This window comes from Gracilinanus agilis, chromosome 4, assembly GCF_016433145.1.
Source record: "Gracilinanus agilis isolate LMUSP501 chromosome 4, AgileGrace, whole genome shotgun sequence".
Lineage (NCBI taxonomy): Eukaryota > Metazoa > Chordata > Mammalia > Didelphimorphia > Didelphidae > Gracilinanus > Gracilinanus agilis.
The window spans coordinates 104688655-104707505 of NC_058133.1; the positions used below are offsets into that span (position 1 = coordinate 104688655).

At 39.4% G+C, this 18851-nt stretch overlaps 1 protein-coding gene across 6 annotated transcripts in view; it reads left to right on the forward strand.

Annotated features, from left to right (window-relative positions):
* The window catches only part of PPP1R12B (protein phosphatase 1 regulatory subunit 12B), a 303467-nt gene that overhangs the window by 270058 nt on the left and 14558 nt on the right, over positions 1-18851 (forward strand). For all 6 annotated transcript variants that reach the window (XM_044676051.1, XM_044676053.1, XM_044676049.1 and 3 more), the window contains 3 exons: positions 6447-6463; positions 11172-11307; positions 12744-12848. In XM_044676051.1, coding sequence (XP_044531986.1) covers positions 6447-6463; positions 11172-11307; positions 12744-12848 — 258 coding nt within the window. The remainder of the gene's footprint in view (positions 1-6446; positions 6464-11171; positions 11308-12743; positions 12849-18851) is intronic.

An 18851-nucleotide genomic window follows, 5' to 3' on the forward strand; every position in this document is an offset into this window, starting at 1 on the left:
CCCTCTGAGAGCTAAGAAGCAATTCAAACTGGGTTATACAGGTATTATCATACTGTTGGTTGTGATCAATCACTACTTAGCGCTGCAGTATTTTGCAGAGGAGTATTACCCCTTCTCAGAGATGACATGGTCTCCAACTATTTCACCAAAGGGAGAGATTAAGAAAATCCCTTTAACAATACAAAACACATTTCTATATTATTCAATTTTGTAAGTGAAAAATTGTATAGAACCAAAACCCCCAAAACACATACCCAAATAAATAAGTGATCAATCATATGTTTTCATCTGCATTTCTATTCCCATACTTCTTTCTCTGGAGGCAGATAGCTTTCTTTTTTATAAGTCCTCAAAATTGTCCTGGATCATTCTATTGCTGTTAGTAGCAGTCTGTCATATTTGATCTATATAAATGGAGATTTTGAACCTTGGACTTCGCCCCCCAGAAATCCCTTAGCATTTCCCAAAATTCCCTTTAATCTCTCCTGTGCCTCCACATTTGCTTGGTCACAGTATTGTTTTATAAGTTCTGTAGCTCCTCCCTCTTTCTCTTTTGCTCTGGCAAGAGGGCTGAATAGCTAGGTCTCTTACTTTTGTTATTAATAAAACTTTATTAAATATAATAGTTATTGGATATTAATTTTTTAAATCAACATTTTAGCTAACCAGAAGGGATAAAATTCTCAGATATTTTTAAGAGAGATTTTCAGTTAAATTAGTATGTTTTTTCTCTGGCCACGTCCACTCACCAGAACAAAAGAGAAAGAGGGAGGAGGTACAGAACTCATAAAACAATAACTCAACCAAGCAAAGGTGGAGGCAGAGGCGCAGGAGAGATTAAAGGGGATTTTGGGAAATACTAAGGGATTTCTGGGAGATGAAGTCCAAGGTTCAAAATCTCCATTTATACAGATCAAATATCTTTTTGAAAGAGATGTCAGATCATAGAATTTCATAGTTGAGAATATCCTCAACAACTAAGGGGTTCTTAATCTTTTTATCTGGCAATTGGGTGAAAGCCCATAGACCCCTTCTCAGAAATTATTTCATCATAATTGAAGGTAAAATTAATTTCAATTAGAGGCTAGTGAAAATAAATATGTATGCTTTGCATGACAGCACTGGTGTAACTGATATACCAGGTATAATTTAAAATGGGACCCATTGGGGGAGTAGTTTTAGAAAGATCATGGTAGGGATCAACTCCTCAGCACCACCAAAATCTCCTAAAAGTATTAGGAGAGCCTGGGTTTATTTTCTAGGATATCACCCTTGGATACTCTATCCTCTTTCTGGATTATGTGGAGTCAGTTTTCCTGAAGAATTCAGTAAACATTTATCAGGTACCTACTATATTTGAAGTGCTGAAAGGAACACAAAGATAACTAAACAACAAATATAGTCCCTGCCCTTAAGGAATTTATATAAATATAATGTGGAAATTTAGGGAGAAGGACTGAACCTGTGATTTCATTGCTATATGGAACTCTCAGGATAAGAAAACTCCTTTGCCTCCACAGGTCAGCACCTTCTATAACTGATCATCTTACAGTTTCCCAGAGTGTTGAGAGGTTAAATAGGACTGACCCTGGGTCACATAATAGAAATTTAGCAAGGTAGAAAAATAACTCCATTTATAAAAGAGAGGGTGACAGGTACAAAATACTCTGAGTTCAAAAGGAGGAAAGAATCATTTGTAGTTGAGGATCTGGGTAATTTCATGGTAAAGATGCTATCTGAGGTGGATCTTTAAAGTAAGTTTCTGCAAGAGACAATCATGGGACAAAGCACTCAAGGCCAAAAAGGGCCGTAAGCAAAGGCACCAAGGTGGGAAAACAGAATGTGTTCAGAAAAGGGAAATATGCCAATTGTGCTAAAATGTGATACTCTTAAGTTTATATATAATTTAGTATGATATAAACTTGGAAAGTATAAAGATGGGAGGTCTATTGTAGAAGATGTTAAATGCCAGGCTGGCTTGGGCAGGTTAATAGAGAAGCAGTTTACATTTTTGAGCAATGTGGTACAATGGAAAGAGTTCTCCATTGCGTGTCAGGATTCTAATGCTTCATGACCTTGAGCAAGTTGCTTAGATTAAAGTGATCCCGGAGGTTTCCAGCTCTGAGGCCCATGACTTTCAGATTAATATATTAGCATTGTGTAGGATGAATTGAAGGGGAAGAAGATTTGAGTTGAAAAGATCAGTTTGGAAGCTCTTTTCCAAGTGAAAAATGATGAGATTCTGAACTAAGGTAAAAATAGAAGGGATTTGGAGGGAAAGTTAACAGGCATTAGTAACTAATCAAAATGGGATAGGCAAAGGAAGGGGTAAGAATCAAAGATGGTTTTGAGCATGAGGCTGCCAGAAAAATTCAGAAGGAAGGAAAGATAATGAGATTAGCTTTAGATATATGAGTTTCAGGTACTGGTATAAATAAATTCACCATCCTGAAGTCTCCTCTTTATTATTTTGCTTTCTAACTCACCACTTCCAATTGCCATTGCCCCAATGGAGCTACTTAATAATACTTTTTCTTATCCTCTGCTTTATGTCTCTCCATGGGCTTCTCTCAGTAGTCCCATTGCCAGAGCATTTAAGGGATGACACTGTCTACATATGTCATGAACTAGAACATATTCTCAGACACCAAAGGATAGAAAGGAAAAATTTTAAGTCAATCTCTTGTGACAATTCATCTGCTCTCCTTAACTTTTCTGTCTAAATTAAATTAGCAAAAGATCAAGAATATCAAGGAAACTATTGCAAAAAAATGTGAAGGATAGAGGCCTAGCATTGCCATATCTCAAACTGGTGATCATTAAAATAGTATGGTACTGGTAAGAGATAGAAGGGTAGATCAATAAATTGAATTAGCACTCTGTCATCAACCCCCAGCTTATCTAGTATATCAGGAAATCTAGAAAAAAGAGGAATCTTCAGGGACATTGCACCAAGGAAAATATCAGCTCAGAACATACATTTGATGTTTTATGAACTTGAGCCTGTTTTGCTAAAAGCTGGGAAATTGAACCCAAATCCCTACTCAGTGTCAAGCTGTCTTGCTTCCCACACTGACAGTAACTTTTCCTTAGGCCATCCATGCTTCATCCATGAAACATTCATAGCATGGAAAGACATTTTTCCTCCCTTTAGAAACATGAAATTTCTGCCTTCCTTGAAAAGTAGGTATTTACACTGTGGTAAATCATTCATCTTCTCCCCTGATTGACCCCCAACTTTTTATATAGTGAAACTCTTTCTGGTGGATTGAGTTGAACTTCAAGAGCCCACCAAAAATAACAAAGAAAGGTTGACAGGAAGCAATTCCACATTCTTAGGGAGTTGAAGGAAGCACAAAAGAGACTGGGTAAAAATTTGGGGCAAGAGCTAGATAGGAGACAGTACAAATTGTTGGCACAGCTTTGAATGCTCAATCTTAATCTTGTTTCTGGATCTAGAACTGTTTCTCTGATTTCTCTTGTTTTCTGTGTCACTCCATACATAAACGTTTTTCTAGAGTAAGTTTCTCAAAGACCAGCCAATGCCAAAGGATATTATCACACTTCAGGAATATTAATTGCCCATAATGACTCAAAGCAAGTAAAAATTAGAAAATTTGTAAACATCCATTTTGACTTCTGTCTTTCTGAAATGCCTAATACAGTAAATCTAATGTGGTAAGAAACTGTGGTAGCATACCAAGATTTGTTTTATTAACACTTTGCCCTCATGCTAACACTGACTCATCTATGAAAACTTATTTTGCAACTCTTCATCCAGAAACCCAGATTTGCCAGGCTCTCATCGCTACACAGTTGTGCCAGCTCATCTTTGTATTTCATACCAATTCCATTGGTGGCTCACAGCTGCCTCTCACATTCTCTTTACTATATGGTTTGATATCTGTCCAAAGACTTTCTTCTATATGATTATAAGATCCAAATAGCCTGTCATGCTACCTGTGCAACTATAAATTAAGTGGGTTATTATCATAATCATTTATTCTTATAAAAAAGACTGTCAGTAGAAAGGATTAGAATAGCTTTGATACATAAACTTCAAGAATTAATATCCATCAAGAGAACTGCTAATCCCTTCCTAATTCCCATCTTGGTGGAAAAAGAAAAGATTGCTTCTCAACTGTAGAAGCTACTACCAGATTCTGTGAAGAAAGCTTAATGCAGTGCATTAATGCAGATTTAGCTAAGATCTTACCAGAAAATATGAATGATTAGCTGGAAAGGGAAACTAAAAAAACTTATAAGTGAAGTAACAATATTATAGAAGCAAAGTCAGTGAAATTGAAACTGGTGTTTAGCTCTTAAAGGGTAGTAGAAAAATAAATACTGGGTAGCAACTCAAACTGACATTTGTATCATAGAAGCTGTAAATCACAAATGGTAGGGTCAAAGGCATTCCCAGTACATATCATCTGAGACCCAGAGATGTGGAAATGAATGGTTTATATACATTATGCAAGAGAGTCAGATAATACAAACTTCCCCCCAAAAGGGGGATATGGTCAATTGAATATTTCTCCTAAGGAGGAAAACCAAAATTTCCCTTTCTAGAAGGTTTCTTTTTTCTAGAAAGTAAAGTTTACCTTCTCATTTTCTTATGGGAGGAGATTACATAGCCTTTGTCCCATACATGGTAATATAAAAAATAGCCAAGGTTGTGCACAACTCACCTTAGCAAAGGTATTTTGTGAGGTGCTTCAAAAGATTTTCCTTGTTATTTTACTCAATCTGATTATTGATTACTAATTCTTATATACAATTATTCAATAAATTAATAATTGGGATTATTCATTACAACTTAGCACTAAAACATTGATTATCTAATAGGATTATATGCAGCGAATATATAGTTATAGTCATAAAACAATGAATATAAACCAAAGTTGCTTAATTAGATTATCTTTAGCAGTAGACAGGCCTTCACCCATACTCATCCTGAGGAAATGGTAAGGCAAAATGGATCAAGGAAAGCCAGGAAAGCATTGAACACCCATCTTGGGTGTCCATAAAATTGCCCTCTTCATACCATTTCTAGAATGATGTAGTCCATTGAGGCACCACTTGGACAAACCAGACTGTGTCTAAAAGAGGTCAGCCAGAATGAGGAAGAACCTCAAGGTCATGGTGAATAAGGATCTGAGTCAGATCTTTATCCTGTAGAAGAGACTTCGGAGATCTAATTTCCATCTTCAGATATCTGAAAGGTTGTCATATGAAAAAATGGTTAGTATTATTCTGCTTGGCACCAGAGGCCAACCTAAAACAGTAGGTAGAAATTTTAGGGAAATAGACTTAAGTTTGAAATCAAGAAGCCCTTAAAAATTAGAGCTATCCAAAAGTGCAATGAGGTGCTTCTCACTAAGTAATGAGTTTTCCCTCATTATATTTTTTCAAGCAAAGCCTGAATAATTACTTAAGAATGTTATAGAGGGCATTCTTATATAGAAAGGGGATAGACTTGATAGCATCTTAGATCCCTTCCTATTCCAAGATTCTGTGTTTCTGGGAGTAGTTCTGTATATGCGTTAGCAAAGCCCTAAAGAGCTATAATGCTGCACATACTTGGTATATGGTTTTCCTAGTGTTGGCAAGAGACTTCTTCAGGAGAAGGGGAGGAGGGGCTTTTGTTCTAGAAATATCAAATCATTTGTGAGCACAATTAAAAAGTTGTAACAAAACAGCCTGATTCATCACTTAGAAACATCCTCAAACCCTCAAAAACAACCAGTTCTCAGTTATTTAGGGACTGATCATCCCCATTTATAGACGATTCTAGCACTTTGTTTTACTTCTTACAGATTTGCTACTTAGTAGCATCTGAACAGAGTCAAATTGAAGAAGTGAAATTCAAATCACTTGAACTTTTTATTTGGTTGGGCTTTGGTAAAAGTAATGGCAGAGGTAGTTGAAACCTGTATATGTGTGTCTGTGTGACACACATACACACAGAGCTATAACCAAATAAAATTTACCTCATTGCTGAAAACCTTACTGATCTCTATAAAACATGTTTCTAATGACCACAAATAATTGACAGTTGTCCATGGACTTGTAAAGTATTTTTCTTCTCAGAACTCATTTAATCTTGCAACATCCCAAAGATTTGGAGAAAGACAAGTAGGTTTCTCACCCCCAAGAACTTGATTAGTTTACCCAGGGTCAGCATCTAGCTATAGTAGAACTGTCAATGGTAGAAATATTACTAGAATCTTAGTAGGGTATTTTTTTGCTTTTGGTCTAACACCCTGCTTAGCCAGAAAATGCTGCCCAGAAGGTCCCAAATTCAGGGTATCAGAAAAATAAATGCCACAATGCAGCTGTGAAGTAGATGGATCTTTTGTCAAGGGTACAATTGTATAAATGAAAATAATGAATCCATTCCTTGCTAATATGGTTTTTTTTCTTTTGTCTCCCTCTTTCTCTAGCATGAAAGGCTTTCTAGGTAAGAATTTTCCCTATTTTATATGCATGCTTAATACTTATATGTGAGAATGATTTGCCTTGATCTTTTTCTTTCACACAATTTAGCAATGTTTCCCTCATGTGACTCTGTTATTCCTACTGTCACTACTCTACTGTAGGTCCTTATTAATTCTCACCTGAACTAGTGTGGTACCCTCCTAGCTGATATCTCTCTCTCCTCTCTCTCTCTCTCTCTCTCTCTCTCTCTCTCTCTCTCTCTCTCTCCCCGTCTCTCTCTCTCTTTCTCTCTCTCTCCCCCCCTTACGTTCTCCTTCCTTCCCTCTTCCTCTCCCTTCCCTTAAATCCATTGCATATGTGATTTCAAGATCTTAACTCCAGTCCCACCTTCTACATGAGACATCTTGTGATCTTCCTAGTCACAAGTTCCTTATTCAACTCCCTACCCCTGTTTATTTTGTACCTACTTATATGTGTACATGTTGTCTCCCCTGATGGAATATAAGCTCCTTGAGGTCAGAGGCTATTTTGTTTTGGATTTTATATCTCTAGCACCTAGCATAAGTGTGTCACGTAGTAGCCATTTTATAAGTGCCTAGGAACTGATTGGATATGAAAAGTGAAGGGAGAAGAGACAAAGAGGATTCTAAGATTACACACATAAGAGAGTGGCTCAGAAATGGTATTTATGACAGAAATAGCACAGTCAAGAAAAAAGGAGCAGCTTTAGAGCCAAAACTGATGACCAGTTTGGGGTGTTTTGGACTTAAAATTGCCAGTGGAAAATCTAAATAGAGACATCCAGTAGACAGCTTGAAGTGTGTGTGTGTGTGTGTGTGTGTGTGTGTGTGTGTGTGTGTGTGTGTGTGTGTGTGTCTGAAGTTCGGAAGAGAAGACAGGATGGGAAATGAACATTTGGAAGTCATTTGACTAGTGGTTGTAATTGAAGCTATGGAAGTGAATGAGATTGCTAAGGGAGAAAGTGTAGATTGGAAAGAGTAAGAAGATCAAGGGCAATCCCAAGAGGAACGTGCAAATAAAAGAATCACAAGTAGAAGACCCTATAAAGGAGAAGAGGAGCAGTTGAAGACAGAGGAAGAACTCTAGGAGAGCTGAAAGAGCTCCTGTAGGAGGGAGAGATCCACAATGTCAAAAGATCCATAAAAGATTAAGGAGCATAAAGATTGGGAAACAGTTGGGGAGTCAGTGGTAACCTTGAAGAGATCATCTCATCTATGACTAGGAGGAATGAGGAGAAAATGAGTGATGATGCTGAGTTTTATGGAATGAAAAAACATCTGTAGAGGAAAGAAGGGACATATGAGAAATGAGTTAGGGAGTTGATAAGAATCTGATCCAGTAGAAGGATTATCAGGTAATCAGTGAGTCCTAGTTGAGGTTATGGAACCCAAATTTTTTTTCGTTAGGTTTTTTTTTTTTTTCAGTGATACATAGCAGTTCTAGAATAGGAATGGAGAAATCATATGGTAGGAGTTACTTTCAGATTAATATTCCCAGAGCACCATTTAGATCACATCACTTCCCTTCTGTGGTCAAATATAAGCTTCTCTAGTTAGCTTTAAAGTCCTTTACAGCCTGGAGCAGAAGTCTAACTATGCCACATGCCTACATTCACTCAAATAGAAAATGCCCTGTTTGACAGGGAAAGCTCCTCACCTGCTTCCTGCCTTTCCAGCATGCCTCCACTTTACTCCCTTCTTTATCCAGTCCAGCTCTTGATGCCCATGACATGCTGTCTTTACATCAGACCCTCTTCCCAGCTGTTTGGAAAGCCTGGAATGCTGTCCTTCCTTACCTCTGACCCCTGGCTTCCCCAGCAGCCTTCAGGACTTTGTCCAAATCCCACTTTCTGCAGGAAGCCTTTCCCAGCCCTCTCCAGTGGTAACACCTTTCCTCTAAAACAACCTTCCTATCTCATATGTCAGTCAACAAATTTTTATTAAGCCCCTACTATGTGCCCCTTAGGCCCTGGGCTATGCTCTAGGAATTCAAAAGAGGCAAAAGATATCCCCTGCCCTGAAGGAGCTCTTGATCTAATGGGACACACAAAGAATGTTTATGTGGTCTCATTTAAAGTGCAAGTGCTTGAGGATGGGAACTGTGCTTTCTTTGCATTTAAGCCCTGGAGTGCCTAGTACAGTGCCTGGCTTATGTGGACACTCAGTAAATGCCTGTCCCCAAGCTTTTGTACCGGCTATACTGGCCAGCTCACCTCACTTCTGCCTCTTTTGAAGCTCAGCTCAGGCCACATCTATATGAAGCCTTTCCTAATACCCTCAGATAGGTGTGTTCTCCCTTGAAAAATTTATCTTGTATTTAATTTGTATGTATTTATATAATTAAGCATATAATGTCATATATTTATGTATATCCACACACATATATTGGCTCCTCCAATAAAATGCAACCTCCCTATGGACAGGGATGATTTGATTATTGTCTTTGTATTCCCTGACTCCTAGATACACAGTAGGAATTTAATAAATGCTTGTTTATTGATTAATTCTCTCCCCCTACTCCAGCTTTGTTTATCAAAATGTCACCCCACCCCTCAAACTCATCTCAAAGATACTTCTTTTACAGAAGCCCCCATCTTACCTCCTTTTCCTCTCAGACCAAAATGAAACCTTTTCTTCTCCACACTCCTAAAGCATAGATCTCACACCTCTCTCTTATAATTTTTGGGTGCATTCCTCAGAGGTATTATGATCATTATACTAAAGAAATCACCAATCCATGCAGCGTTGAGAGGCATTATGGCATAATGGAAAAATGGACTAGGAGTTAGAAGACATTGATTTAGATCCTGATTCTCCTCCTTATTCTGGGTTATCTTGAGCCAATCGTTGCCCCTTTCTGGGCCTCAGTTTCCTTATCTGTAATATGGGAATGGGATGGACTAGATGCCCTCCCAGGTCCTTTCCAAGTCTAAATCTAGGATCTTATAATCCTCTGTAGATTATTAACTTCTTGAAGATAGAGACTTTCTTATATAACCTTATATCTTCCTTGCCACATCCCCAACTTCCCCACCCTCAATGTTTCTAGCACAGCACCTTACACAGAATAAACTTTCAGCAAATTTGAAAATTTTTGAATTCCTAAAGAGTTATGGAAAGAAGTAAAAACAAATTCTTTCCTGATGATGTTTATATAAGACTTAGACAACATTAATCTAATCTAATATCTAAAGGTACTCAGGATGTGGTGGGGGAGGGTAGTAGCATTAAGAAGCAACAGCCCAAGCCATAAGGAAGAGGGACCTGGGAAAACTCGAATTTCCCAGTGTTCCCACCTCCCACCCCCCACCCAAAAAAAAACTATATGGACAGGTCTACCTCAAGGGAGAGCTGTTTCTTTTCCATAGTTGGTCACAGAATTCAGAGGAAGTTGGGATTAGTTCCCTGCCTTGCAGATTTATTTTTAAAATGTACCAGTCTATACATTAGCTCAGATCACCCTCCCACCAGGTACTGACAGGGAAGAAATCAAATAAAGTAAACACTCTTTACTCCTCACCTATTAGGGAAGAGGCTCTCTTATGGTATAGTCTTTTTTTGACTCCCGTATAACCCTAAAGGAGCATTAAGGTTTAAAATGATGTCAGACAATATGGAGCATATTACTTTGGAAAACTGATGTGGAAATTTGTTATTAAAAATGAAAATAAAATGTAAACTAAATTGGCATCATGGACCCAGGTCCTCCTCGACAATCTCTTCCCCAAGTTCTCATCTCCCTTTTCTGACTTTTTTTCAACTCTACCTCCCAGCTGTGACAACCTCAAAATATGCAGAAACGTACACTTATGCTCTACGTATCGCAAGACAGAGCCACTTGGTGATGATCTTTGAATGAGGCTAGGAGTGGGTTGCTTGGGTTGGTTTTCCCCAGCATTTTAAACAGTTGGCAATTTTTTGGTCTAGGTTGGATATGAACAGTTTTATTAAGGAGCAAGGTGCAGGATCTCAGGTTCCAGGTGTTGCAGCTGTTCTTGTTTCTTCATTGGGCTCAGACTGACCAGAGATGCTAGGAACAGAAAATCAACACCAACCCTAAAACATCTTGAGTTTCTGGATATTACTGCTGGGTTGCTAGAGGGTGTGACCCCAGCATAACATCTCATGCATGCCATATAGAGTAAGAGGGGCATCTATGTTTGGAATCTGGGAGCAACCCTAAATGTTTGTAGTTCAAACAAACCTACAGAGCAACTTACTAAACAGCTTGGCCACCTTCTGCCAAGCTCCACACCCTGAAACCTCTAGTCCAGATCTCTAAGCACATATGTTTCTATTTCATTGACACTTCATTGGAGTCAGATTTTGCAAGAGTCACTCGCATCCAAAAAAAACTTTTCCTTTTAAAGCTCTCACTAATGTGGGAAGTAGCTCAAAGTTAAACTAATTTGAAAAGCCCTGAAGATTCGAATTTAGTGCAAAACTCCAAACCACCAATTTTTCAAGTAGGCTCTACACTTGGCAAGCTGCTCCAATGTCCCCACCCTCCCAAGAAGCTCCTGAAGCTTTGCTGTGAGGGCTATGGAATGTTAGCAGAAAGAGATTAAAGGGGGAGAAAGCTTTGCCTTGTTTCTGGCCAATACTTTTAAGAGCTCCTTAGAGGAATAAAAGCCAGCCTTTAAAAGAGTAACCCTTTCCCCCTCTTTGTTCTCAAAATCAGATTGTGCCTTTGCTTTTGTTTCTCCATAGGTTGGAATCAGGAGGCAGTAGCCTCACCTCCACTGATACTTACAGTGACCGAGCTTCAGCCAAGGCCCGCCGGGAGGCCCGAATAGCTTCTTTGACAAGTCGTGTGGAAGAGGATAGCCAAAGGGATTATAAAAAGGTAGGCTCCTTTTCAATCACTTTCCTCTTTGGGTTTTGGGGACTAAGCCTTGCAAGTGAAATGTAGGTAAGCTGGAAAAGAAGGGAAGGGATTTGAGGTTCAGGGAATAAAGAGTCATTTCTGGGGTCCTTCACTGATCCTCTTTAGCTCTCCATCAAGTTTAAGGAAGGCCCTATCTACACCTCTCCTTGCAGTATATGCTCTGGTATCAGGTCTCTGGGGATTTAAGAAATGTCAAGAAACATATTAGGAAGGGAAACCAGGTATGTGTACAAGATTAATAACATGAGCATAGCCCCTGAAGTTCCTTGATTGGCCCTGATATTTTTCAACAAGCTTAGATGTTTTCTAAGTAGTATGAAAGAAGTAGCAGGGCCCAGTGGATAGAAGGCTAAACTTGGAGGCAGAGTCCCACCTCAGACCCTTCCCTCCTCTGGAACCCTCTGTCTGCCCACACCTCTTCATCTGTAAAATGAGAATGGTGATATCTCCCTAGCTCAAGTGTTGAGAAGTACTACTATGGGGAGCAGCTAGGTAGCACAATGGATAGAGCACCAGATTTGAAGTTGGGAGGATCTGGGTTCCAATCTCACTTCAGACCCTTCCTAGTTATGTGACCCTGGGCAAGTCACTTAACCCTGTTTATCTGGCTCTTACCACTCTTCTGTCATGGAATGGATATTTAGTATTAATTCTAAGACAGAAGGTAAGAAGAGTTTAAAAAAATACTAGTACAAAGCAAAGTGATATTTTCCTTTTAACCCCTGGCTGGAATACACATACCCACGAAGCTGGTTCTGAAACATTTTTTTTGGTGTGGGTACAAAAAGATCATTGGTACCAGGTAATGCAAATATTCTAGAAAGAAGCAAAAGAAATATTTTACCTCAAGATTGATTTATTTGTTAGCTGCCCCTGGAGGAAAGAAGGAAGGGAGAAAAGGAAGGAGGGAAGGAAAAAGGATTACATACTTACTATGATACAAGTAATATACTTTTAAAAAATATTATAATTTGGTTGATGTTAGAACAGTATCTGCTCTTTCCCATATGTTCATCAGTTAGGTCTCTATAACTTTCAAAAAGAAAGAAACTTCATCTGTTTTTTCCCTGAAGTTTTTTATTCTCTCCCATGTATTTTTGCTAGATGAAACATGACCTAATGGACAGAGACCTGGCCTTGGTGTCAAGAAGATCCAAGTTCCAGTCCTACCTCTGACACACACTGGCATTGTGTGATGTTGGATAAGTCCTTTAGCCTTTAAAGGCCCCTGGCCCTCCCCAAAGTTGCCCTTGCAATGCAGTTAGTCTGCATTGGAGGAGAGAATTTCCTTATATCTGCAGGGGACTCTACTAGTTGAATCAAAGATCCACTATCCCCCTCCTCCCAGCAGTGTTAAGGAATGGGTAACCATTGCTCTTTTTCTCTTTCCCAAGCTCTATGAGAGTGCTCTGACAGAAAACCAGAAGCTGAAAACCAAACTGCAGGAGGCCCAGCAGGAACTGGCAGATGTCAAATCTAAATTAGAAAAAGTAGCCCAGGTAATGTGGGGTAGAGCAAAGAGTGGAAACAAAGGACTCTGACTAGTGGGAAGGGGTGAAGATAAGCCATGGAGATCCTTATCTGATGTGCAGACTTAGTGCTTTGCCTAAAATGGAAAAATGAAATATTGAGCAAATATCTCTGATTATCCATGTACTATTAACACTGCTGATGATTGCATCTTGCTTGAGCTACCCCCTCCACTGCCCCATATAGTTTCCAGGTAATTTTCATCCCATTGGTGACTCATCTTCCATCTACCTTCTCACCATATATTTGAGACAGAGAGAGGCTGATGCCCAGAGATAAGGGATGTTGTCAGCCAAGGCCATGAAGCAGATTAAGGGCAAAGACCTTTAGTGCTATGAGGCCTTTTTCTCCTGAACCTGAAGCCAAGGTATTGTCCCATAAATTAGGCAGCTCACTAGAGTAAACCACTCTCCTCTTACAGTTAAGCGTGGTTTAATTAGATGGTGCTTTTTAAAGGTGCTGGAGGTAGTAGCTTCATTCCCAGTGAAAAAAAATCTTGCAGCTGAAAGCTGAAGCCTGTACTGCCCTGGGTTATTGTGGAGTTAACAGGAAGCTCGTGGAATTATTGCCCTCCCTGAAGTGTCTAGAGGCTAAGGATTTGGAAAGCTGAACTGATTTGAAAATGAATCTGGAAAGTGAAAAAATAAAAATAATAAATAGGCTTGTTAGGTCTGGGCATGTGGGTGAAGAGCAGTAGTCAAGTCAGAATTCTAGCAATGTATATTGTTAGTTAGTAGAGGTTAGTTTTTATGAAATGCTCATTCAACTCATTGCTTGCAGCTACCCCAAAGGGGATGGGGTAGAAATCCTAGTACAGGAGAGAGAACCCCAGCAGGCTTCATGGTTTGGGCATAGCACACTGACCACTGCCAAAGAGAGAAAGACTACCTGCTCCCAAGAAATGCACCCACAGCCCTGCTGCTTTGTCCTTGACTGATAGACTCTACTTGTCAGAGATCTTGCCCCCAGCATGGACATAGAGTGTGATGTAATGGTGATTCAGATTCAAAAGTAAAACTTGAACCTGACAGTGGAGAGACCCAGCTTCCCCTGAAGAAATAAAAAATATCACTTCTTGTGGCCTTTGGGTATTCTTGGCTTCTCTTCCAGTCTGTGTTCCACATCTGACAAGCCATCTAGCCAGCATCACAATGTGGACTTACAAGGTGGATGCTATAAAGAGCCTCACCCTGTCTGATCCCTGGGAGAAAGCCCATGCTCTTTGATAGGCTGCTTGCTGGGATGTTTGAGTGTATTTACACAAAGATTGAAATGCTGGAGAGACAGTGAAACTATAAACTCTTCTTATGAGATTTTAATCAAACCTGCAATTTTTTTTAAAAAACAGGGTTTGGCATTTTCTAAAGAAATAGCATGTCCTTATGAAGTATCCAACAGCCCTGTATCCATTCATTCAACAAACAGTTGAGCACCAGTTATATGACAGGCACTGCACCAAGTGCTGGAGATACAAATAGAAAAACAAAACCATCTCTGTTCTTAGGGAACTTAAGGTCTGCTAGAAGAAAAAGCACACATATACAAATGTGTATGCTCTGTGCGTGTGTGTGTGTGTGTGTGTATATATATATATATATGTATATATGTGTATATGTATGTGTGTATATATGTAGAGAGAGAGAGACAGAGACAGAAAGAAATACAAAGTTACTTCTAGGAAAGACAATAACAACTGTGGGAAATTAGAATAGGTTTCCTGTAAGAAGTGACATTTAAGTAGAGTTTTGAAAGAAGCTCAGGATGCCCAGAGGTGAGTAGGAAGGATATCTCAAGCAGGGGAAAATGTCTGTGCAAAAGGCAGAAGATGGGCTTCTGGTTTAAGATGGCGGCAGAGTAAAAAGCAGCTGCTTAACCTCTCCTAACCGAAGCATATAGGACTCCTCAAGAAGACATAAAAACAAATCCAGACGAATGAAGGGACCCCACAACAGGGCGCAGTGTTGAACGTATGTGGAATTGGGGCATTTCCATGCTATAAAGGGGTGAAACAGCTCTCACTATAACATTAGCTAAGCAACGCCCTCCCCCACCCCACACCACCTACAGGGCCAAAGCTAGGGCACAAGAGCTAGAGCAAGTTTGGGGCATCCATTAAGTCCTTGACAGCTACCTGGGTCCACCAGGGCCTGTTCCTGAGAGCAGCAAGACTTAAGACCCCAAGAGGCTAAAGAACGTGCGGACTTTGAACACAGACTGAGCACAGGCGCGGTCCTAGCTACAGATGCAGATTCTGAGTGCAGGCACGGAACTTGAGTGGGGACCCAGTGCAGAGGGGTGCAAGACTGTGGAAGCAGCGCCCTGAGACTGTTAAAGGAGATTTGGGCAGAGGAACAAGCAAGAGGATCACCAGGAGGCTTGACCCTGAGAACAACTAGACCTGAGACCTCAGGAGCCTAAAGACCTCAGACAGACCCTGGGCGTGAGGATAAAGCTGAGAGGGCTCAGGGCTAACAATGGCAAGCCAGAGACAAGAACCCCAGAAGAGAAAGATCAAGAAGAAATCTTTAACACTTGACAACTTTTACACAGAAAAAAATCCAGACAACAGAGCAAACAGCAGAGGAGAAAAAACAAGTAATCATATCCAAACCTTCCCAAAAAAATGAAAACTGGTCACAAGCTACTGAAGAGTTCAAATCTGAGATTATGAGAAAGATGGTAGAGAACTGGCAAGAAAATAACAGTTTAAAAGGCAGAATTTCACAATTAGAAAGTGAGGCTCAGAAATCAAATGAATTGATAAGCAAATTGAAGACCAGAAATGACCAGCTGGAAACCTTGAAGAACCAAACAGACCAGATTCAAAAGGAAAACCAAAAGATTATAGCCGAAAATCAGTCTCTAAAGGCTAGAATTGGGCAATTAGAAAAAATGATGCCCCCAAATCAAAAGAATCGATAAGCAAATTGGAGACCAAAATCAAACAGCTGGAAAACAGGATAGACCAAATCGAAAAGGAAAATCAAAAGAATATAGCAGAAAACCAGTTTCTAAAGACAAGAATTAGGCAAGTAGAAGCCAATGATCTCTCAAGACAACAAGAACAAATAAAGCAAAGTCAAAAGACTGATAAAATAGAAGGAAACATGAAATATCTCACTGAGAAATTGACAGATCAAGAAAACAGGTCTAGAAGAGATAATTTGAGAATCATTGGTCTTCCTGAAAAAGCAGAAATTAATAGAAATTTGGACTCCATACTAAAGGAAATTATTCAGCAAAATTGCCCTGTTCTACAAGAGGGCAATATAGACATTGAAAGGATCCACAGATCGCCCTCTACACTAAACGCTGAAAAGACAACCCCCAGGAATATAATAGCCAAATTTAAGAGTTTCCAAGTAAAAGAAAAAATTTTACAAGAAGCCAGAAAGAGACAATTCAGTTATAAAGGAGCACCGATCAGGATCACACAGGATCTGGCAGCCTCCACACTACAAGACCACAAGGCTTAGAATATGATATTCAGAAAGGCAAGAGAACTGGGTTTACAACCAAGGATCACCTACCCATCAAAACTGACTATATTCTTCCAGGGGAAAATTTGGGCATTCAACAAGATAGAAGATTTCCAAGTATTTGCACAGAAAGGACCAGGACTAAATGGAAAGTTCGATATCCAATCACAAAAATCAAGAGAAACATGAAAAGGTAAATAAGAAACAGAAGGGAAAGAAAGAAAACTCTTATTTTTAAAGTTGCCTCTTTAAGGGCTTCAATAAGATCAAATTATTTGTATTCCTATATGGAGAAATGTTATGTGTAATTCTTTGTAGTGAACTCTATTCATTATTATAGTATCCACTATTATAGTAATTAGAAGAATTATTCACAGGGAGAGGTTGGAGTACTAAATGGTCTAAGATGATAAGGGGGTGGGTGGGAAAGAGTGGGGGTGAATATAGTAGAGAACACCAAGAGAAACTTGAATGAATAAGAAAATTAGGATATTCTCTTACACACAAAGAGGGCATGGGAAGGGGAGTGGATGAATACTATTATATGAAGGAGAGGAAGAGAACATTAAGAGGTAATATTTAAACCTTACTCTCAGTGGAATCAACCCTGAGAGGGAAGAGTAGCTATATCCATTGAGATATAGAACTCTAACCCTACTGAGAAAGTCAAAAGGGATAAACCAAGGGGAGCAGAGGAGTGGGGAGGTCAAAAAAGGGAGGGGAGGAGAAGGGAGAGGGAATTCATTAGGCCTTAAAAATAAAAAGAGGAGAATAACAAGGGAGGGGGTAGAAAGGGAGTAAATCAAGGGAGGGGACAAGGGTTACTGGTTTAAAAGAAGTCACTGGTTTAAAAGGAAATAGCCTAAGAAGAGAAGGGGTAGAACTAAGAGAGGATACCAAAATGTTGGGAAATACACAACTGATAATTACAACTCTGAATGTGAATGGGATCATTGCTTATATTAAATTAAAAAGCTTTTGTACAAACAAAAGCAATGCAACCAAAATCAGAAGGGAAACAACAAATTGGGAAATAATCTTTATAACAAAAAACTCTGACAGGGGTCTAATTACTCAGATATACAAGGATTTAAATCAATTGTATAAAAAATCAAGTCATTCCCCAATTGATAAATGGGCAAGGGACATGAATAGGCAATTTTCAGATAAAGAAATCAAAACTATCAATGAGCACATGAGAAAGTGCTTTAAATCTCTAATAATTAGAGAAATGCAAATCAAAACAACTCTGAGGTATCACCTCACACCTAGCAGATTGGCTAAAATGATAGTAGGGGAGAGTAATGAATGTTGGAGGGGATGTGGCAAAATTGGGACATTAATGCATTGCTGGTGGAGTTGTGAACTGATCCAGCCATTCTGGATGGCAATTTGGAACTACGCTCAAAGGGCTATAAAAGAATGCCTGCCCTTTGATCCAGCCATACCATTGTTGGGTCTGTACCCCAAAGAGATCATAGATAAACAGACTTGTACGAAAATATTTATAGCCACGATTTTTATGGTGGCAAAAAACTGGAAAACAAGGGTATGCCCTTCTATTGAGGAATGGCTGAACAAACTGTGGTATATGCTGGTGATGGAATATTATTGCACCAAAAGGAATAATAAACTGGAGGAATTCCATGTGAACTGGAAAGACCTCCAGGAAGTGCAAAAGGAGCGAGCCAGAAGAACATACACAGAGACCAATACACTGTGGTAAAATCGAATGTAATGAACTTCTGTACTAGCAGCAATGCAATGACCCAAGATAATTCTGAGGGATTTATGGAAAAGAACCCTACCCACATTCAGAGGAAGAACTGCAGGAGTGGAAACACAGAAGAAAAGCAACTACTTGAACACATGGGTTGAGGTGGACATGATTGGGGATGTAGACCCAAAGCTACCACACCAATGCAACTATCAACAATTTGGAAATAGGTCTTGATCAATGAATGACACATGTTAAAACCAGGGGAAATGCGCATCAACTATGGGGGTGGGGAGAGGCGGGGGGGGGGGGTTAAGGGGAAAGTTAGAACATGAATCATGTAACCATGTTAACTTTTCTAAAAAATAAAAATTATTAAAAAAAAGAAAAGAAAATCTTGAACCCTTAGGGGGAAAAAAAAGGCAGAAGATGGAATGTCTTGAGTGGGGCTGGAACATGTGTTTATAATCCCTAGAAAGAAACACTGGAATCAGAAAAGGAAGAGGGCTTTAAAAGTAAAACAGAGGCATTTATTGACAAAACCAGTTATTATTTCTCATTATAGATGCTGTCTTATGAGATGTAGTGATTTCAGCGTGAAGCTTGGGAGAGTAAGGATTCAGATCAGAGTATGTAAGAGTTGGACCAGACCCTAGAAATCATCTAATCCAAATCTTTTATGTATAGATGAGGCTAAGGGAGGGGCTTATATCCCAAAGTTAAGGCCTAAAGAAGGGAAATGCCCTGAGCATGCTGGTCAGTGGCAAGGCCAAGAC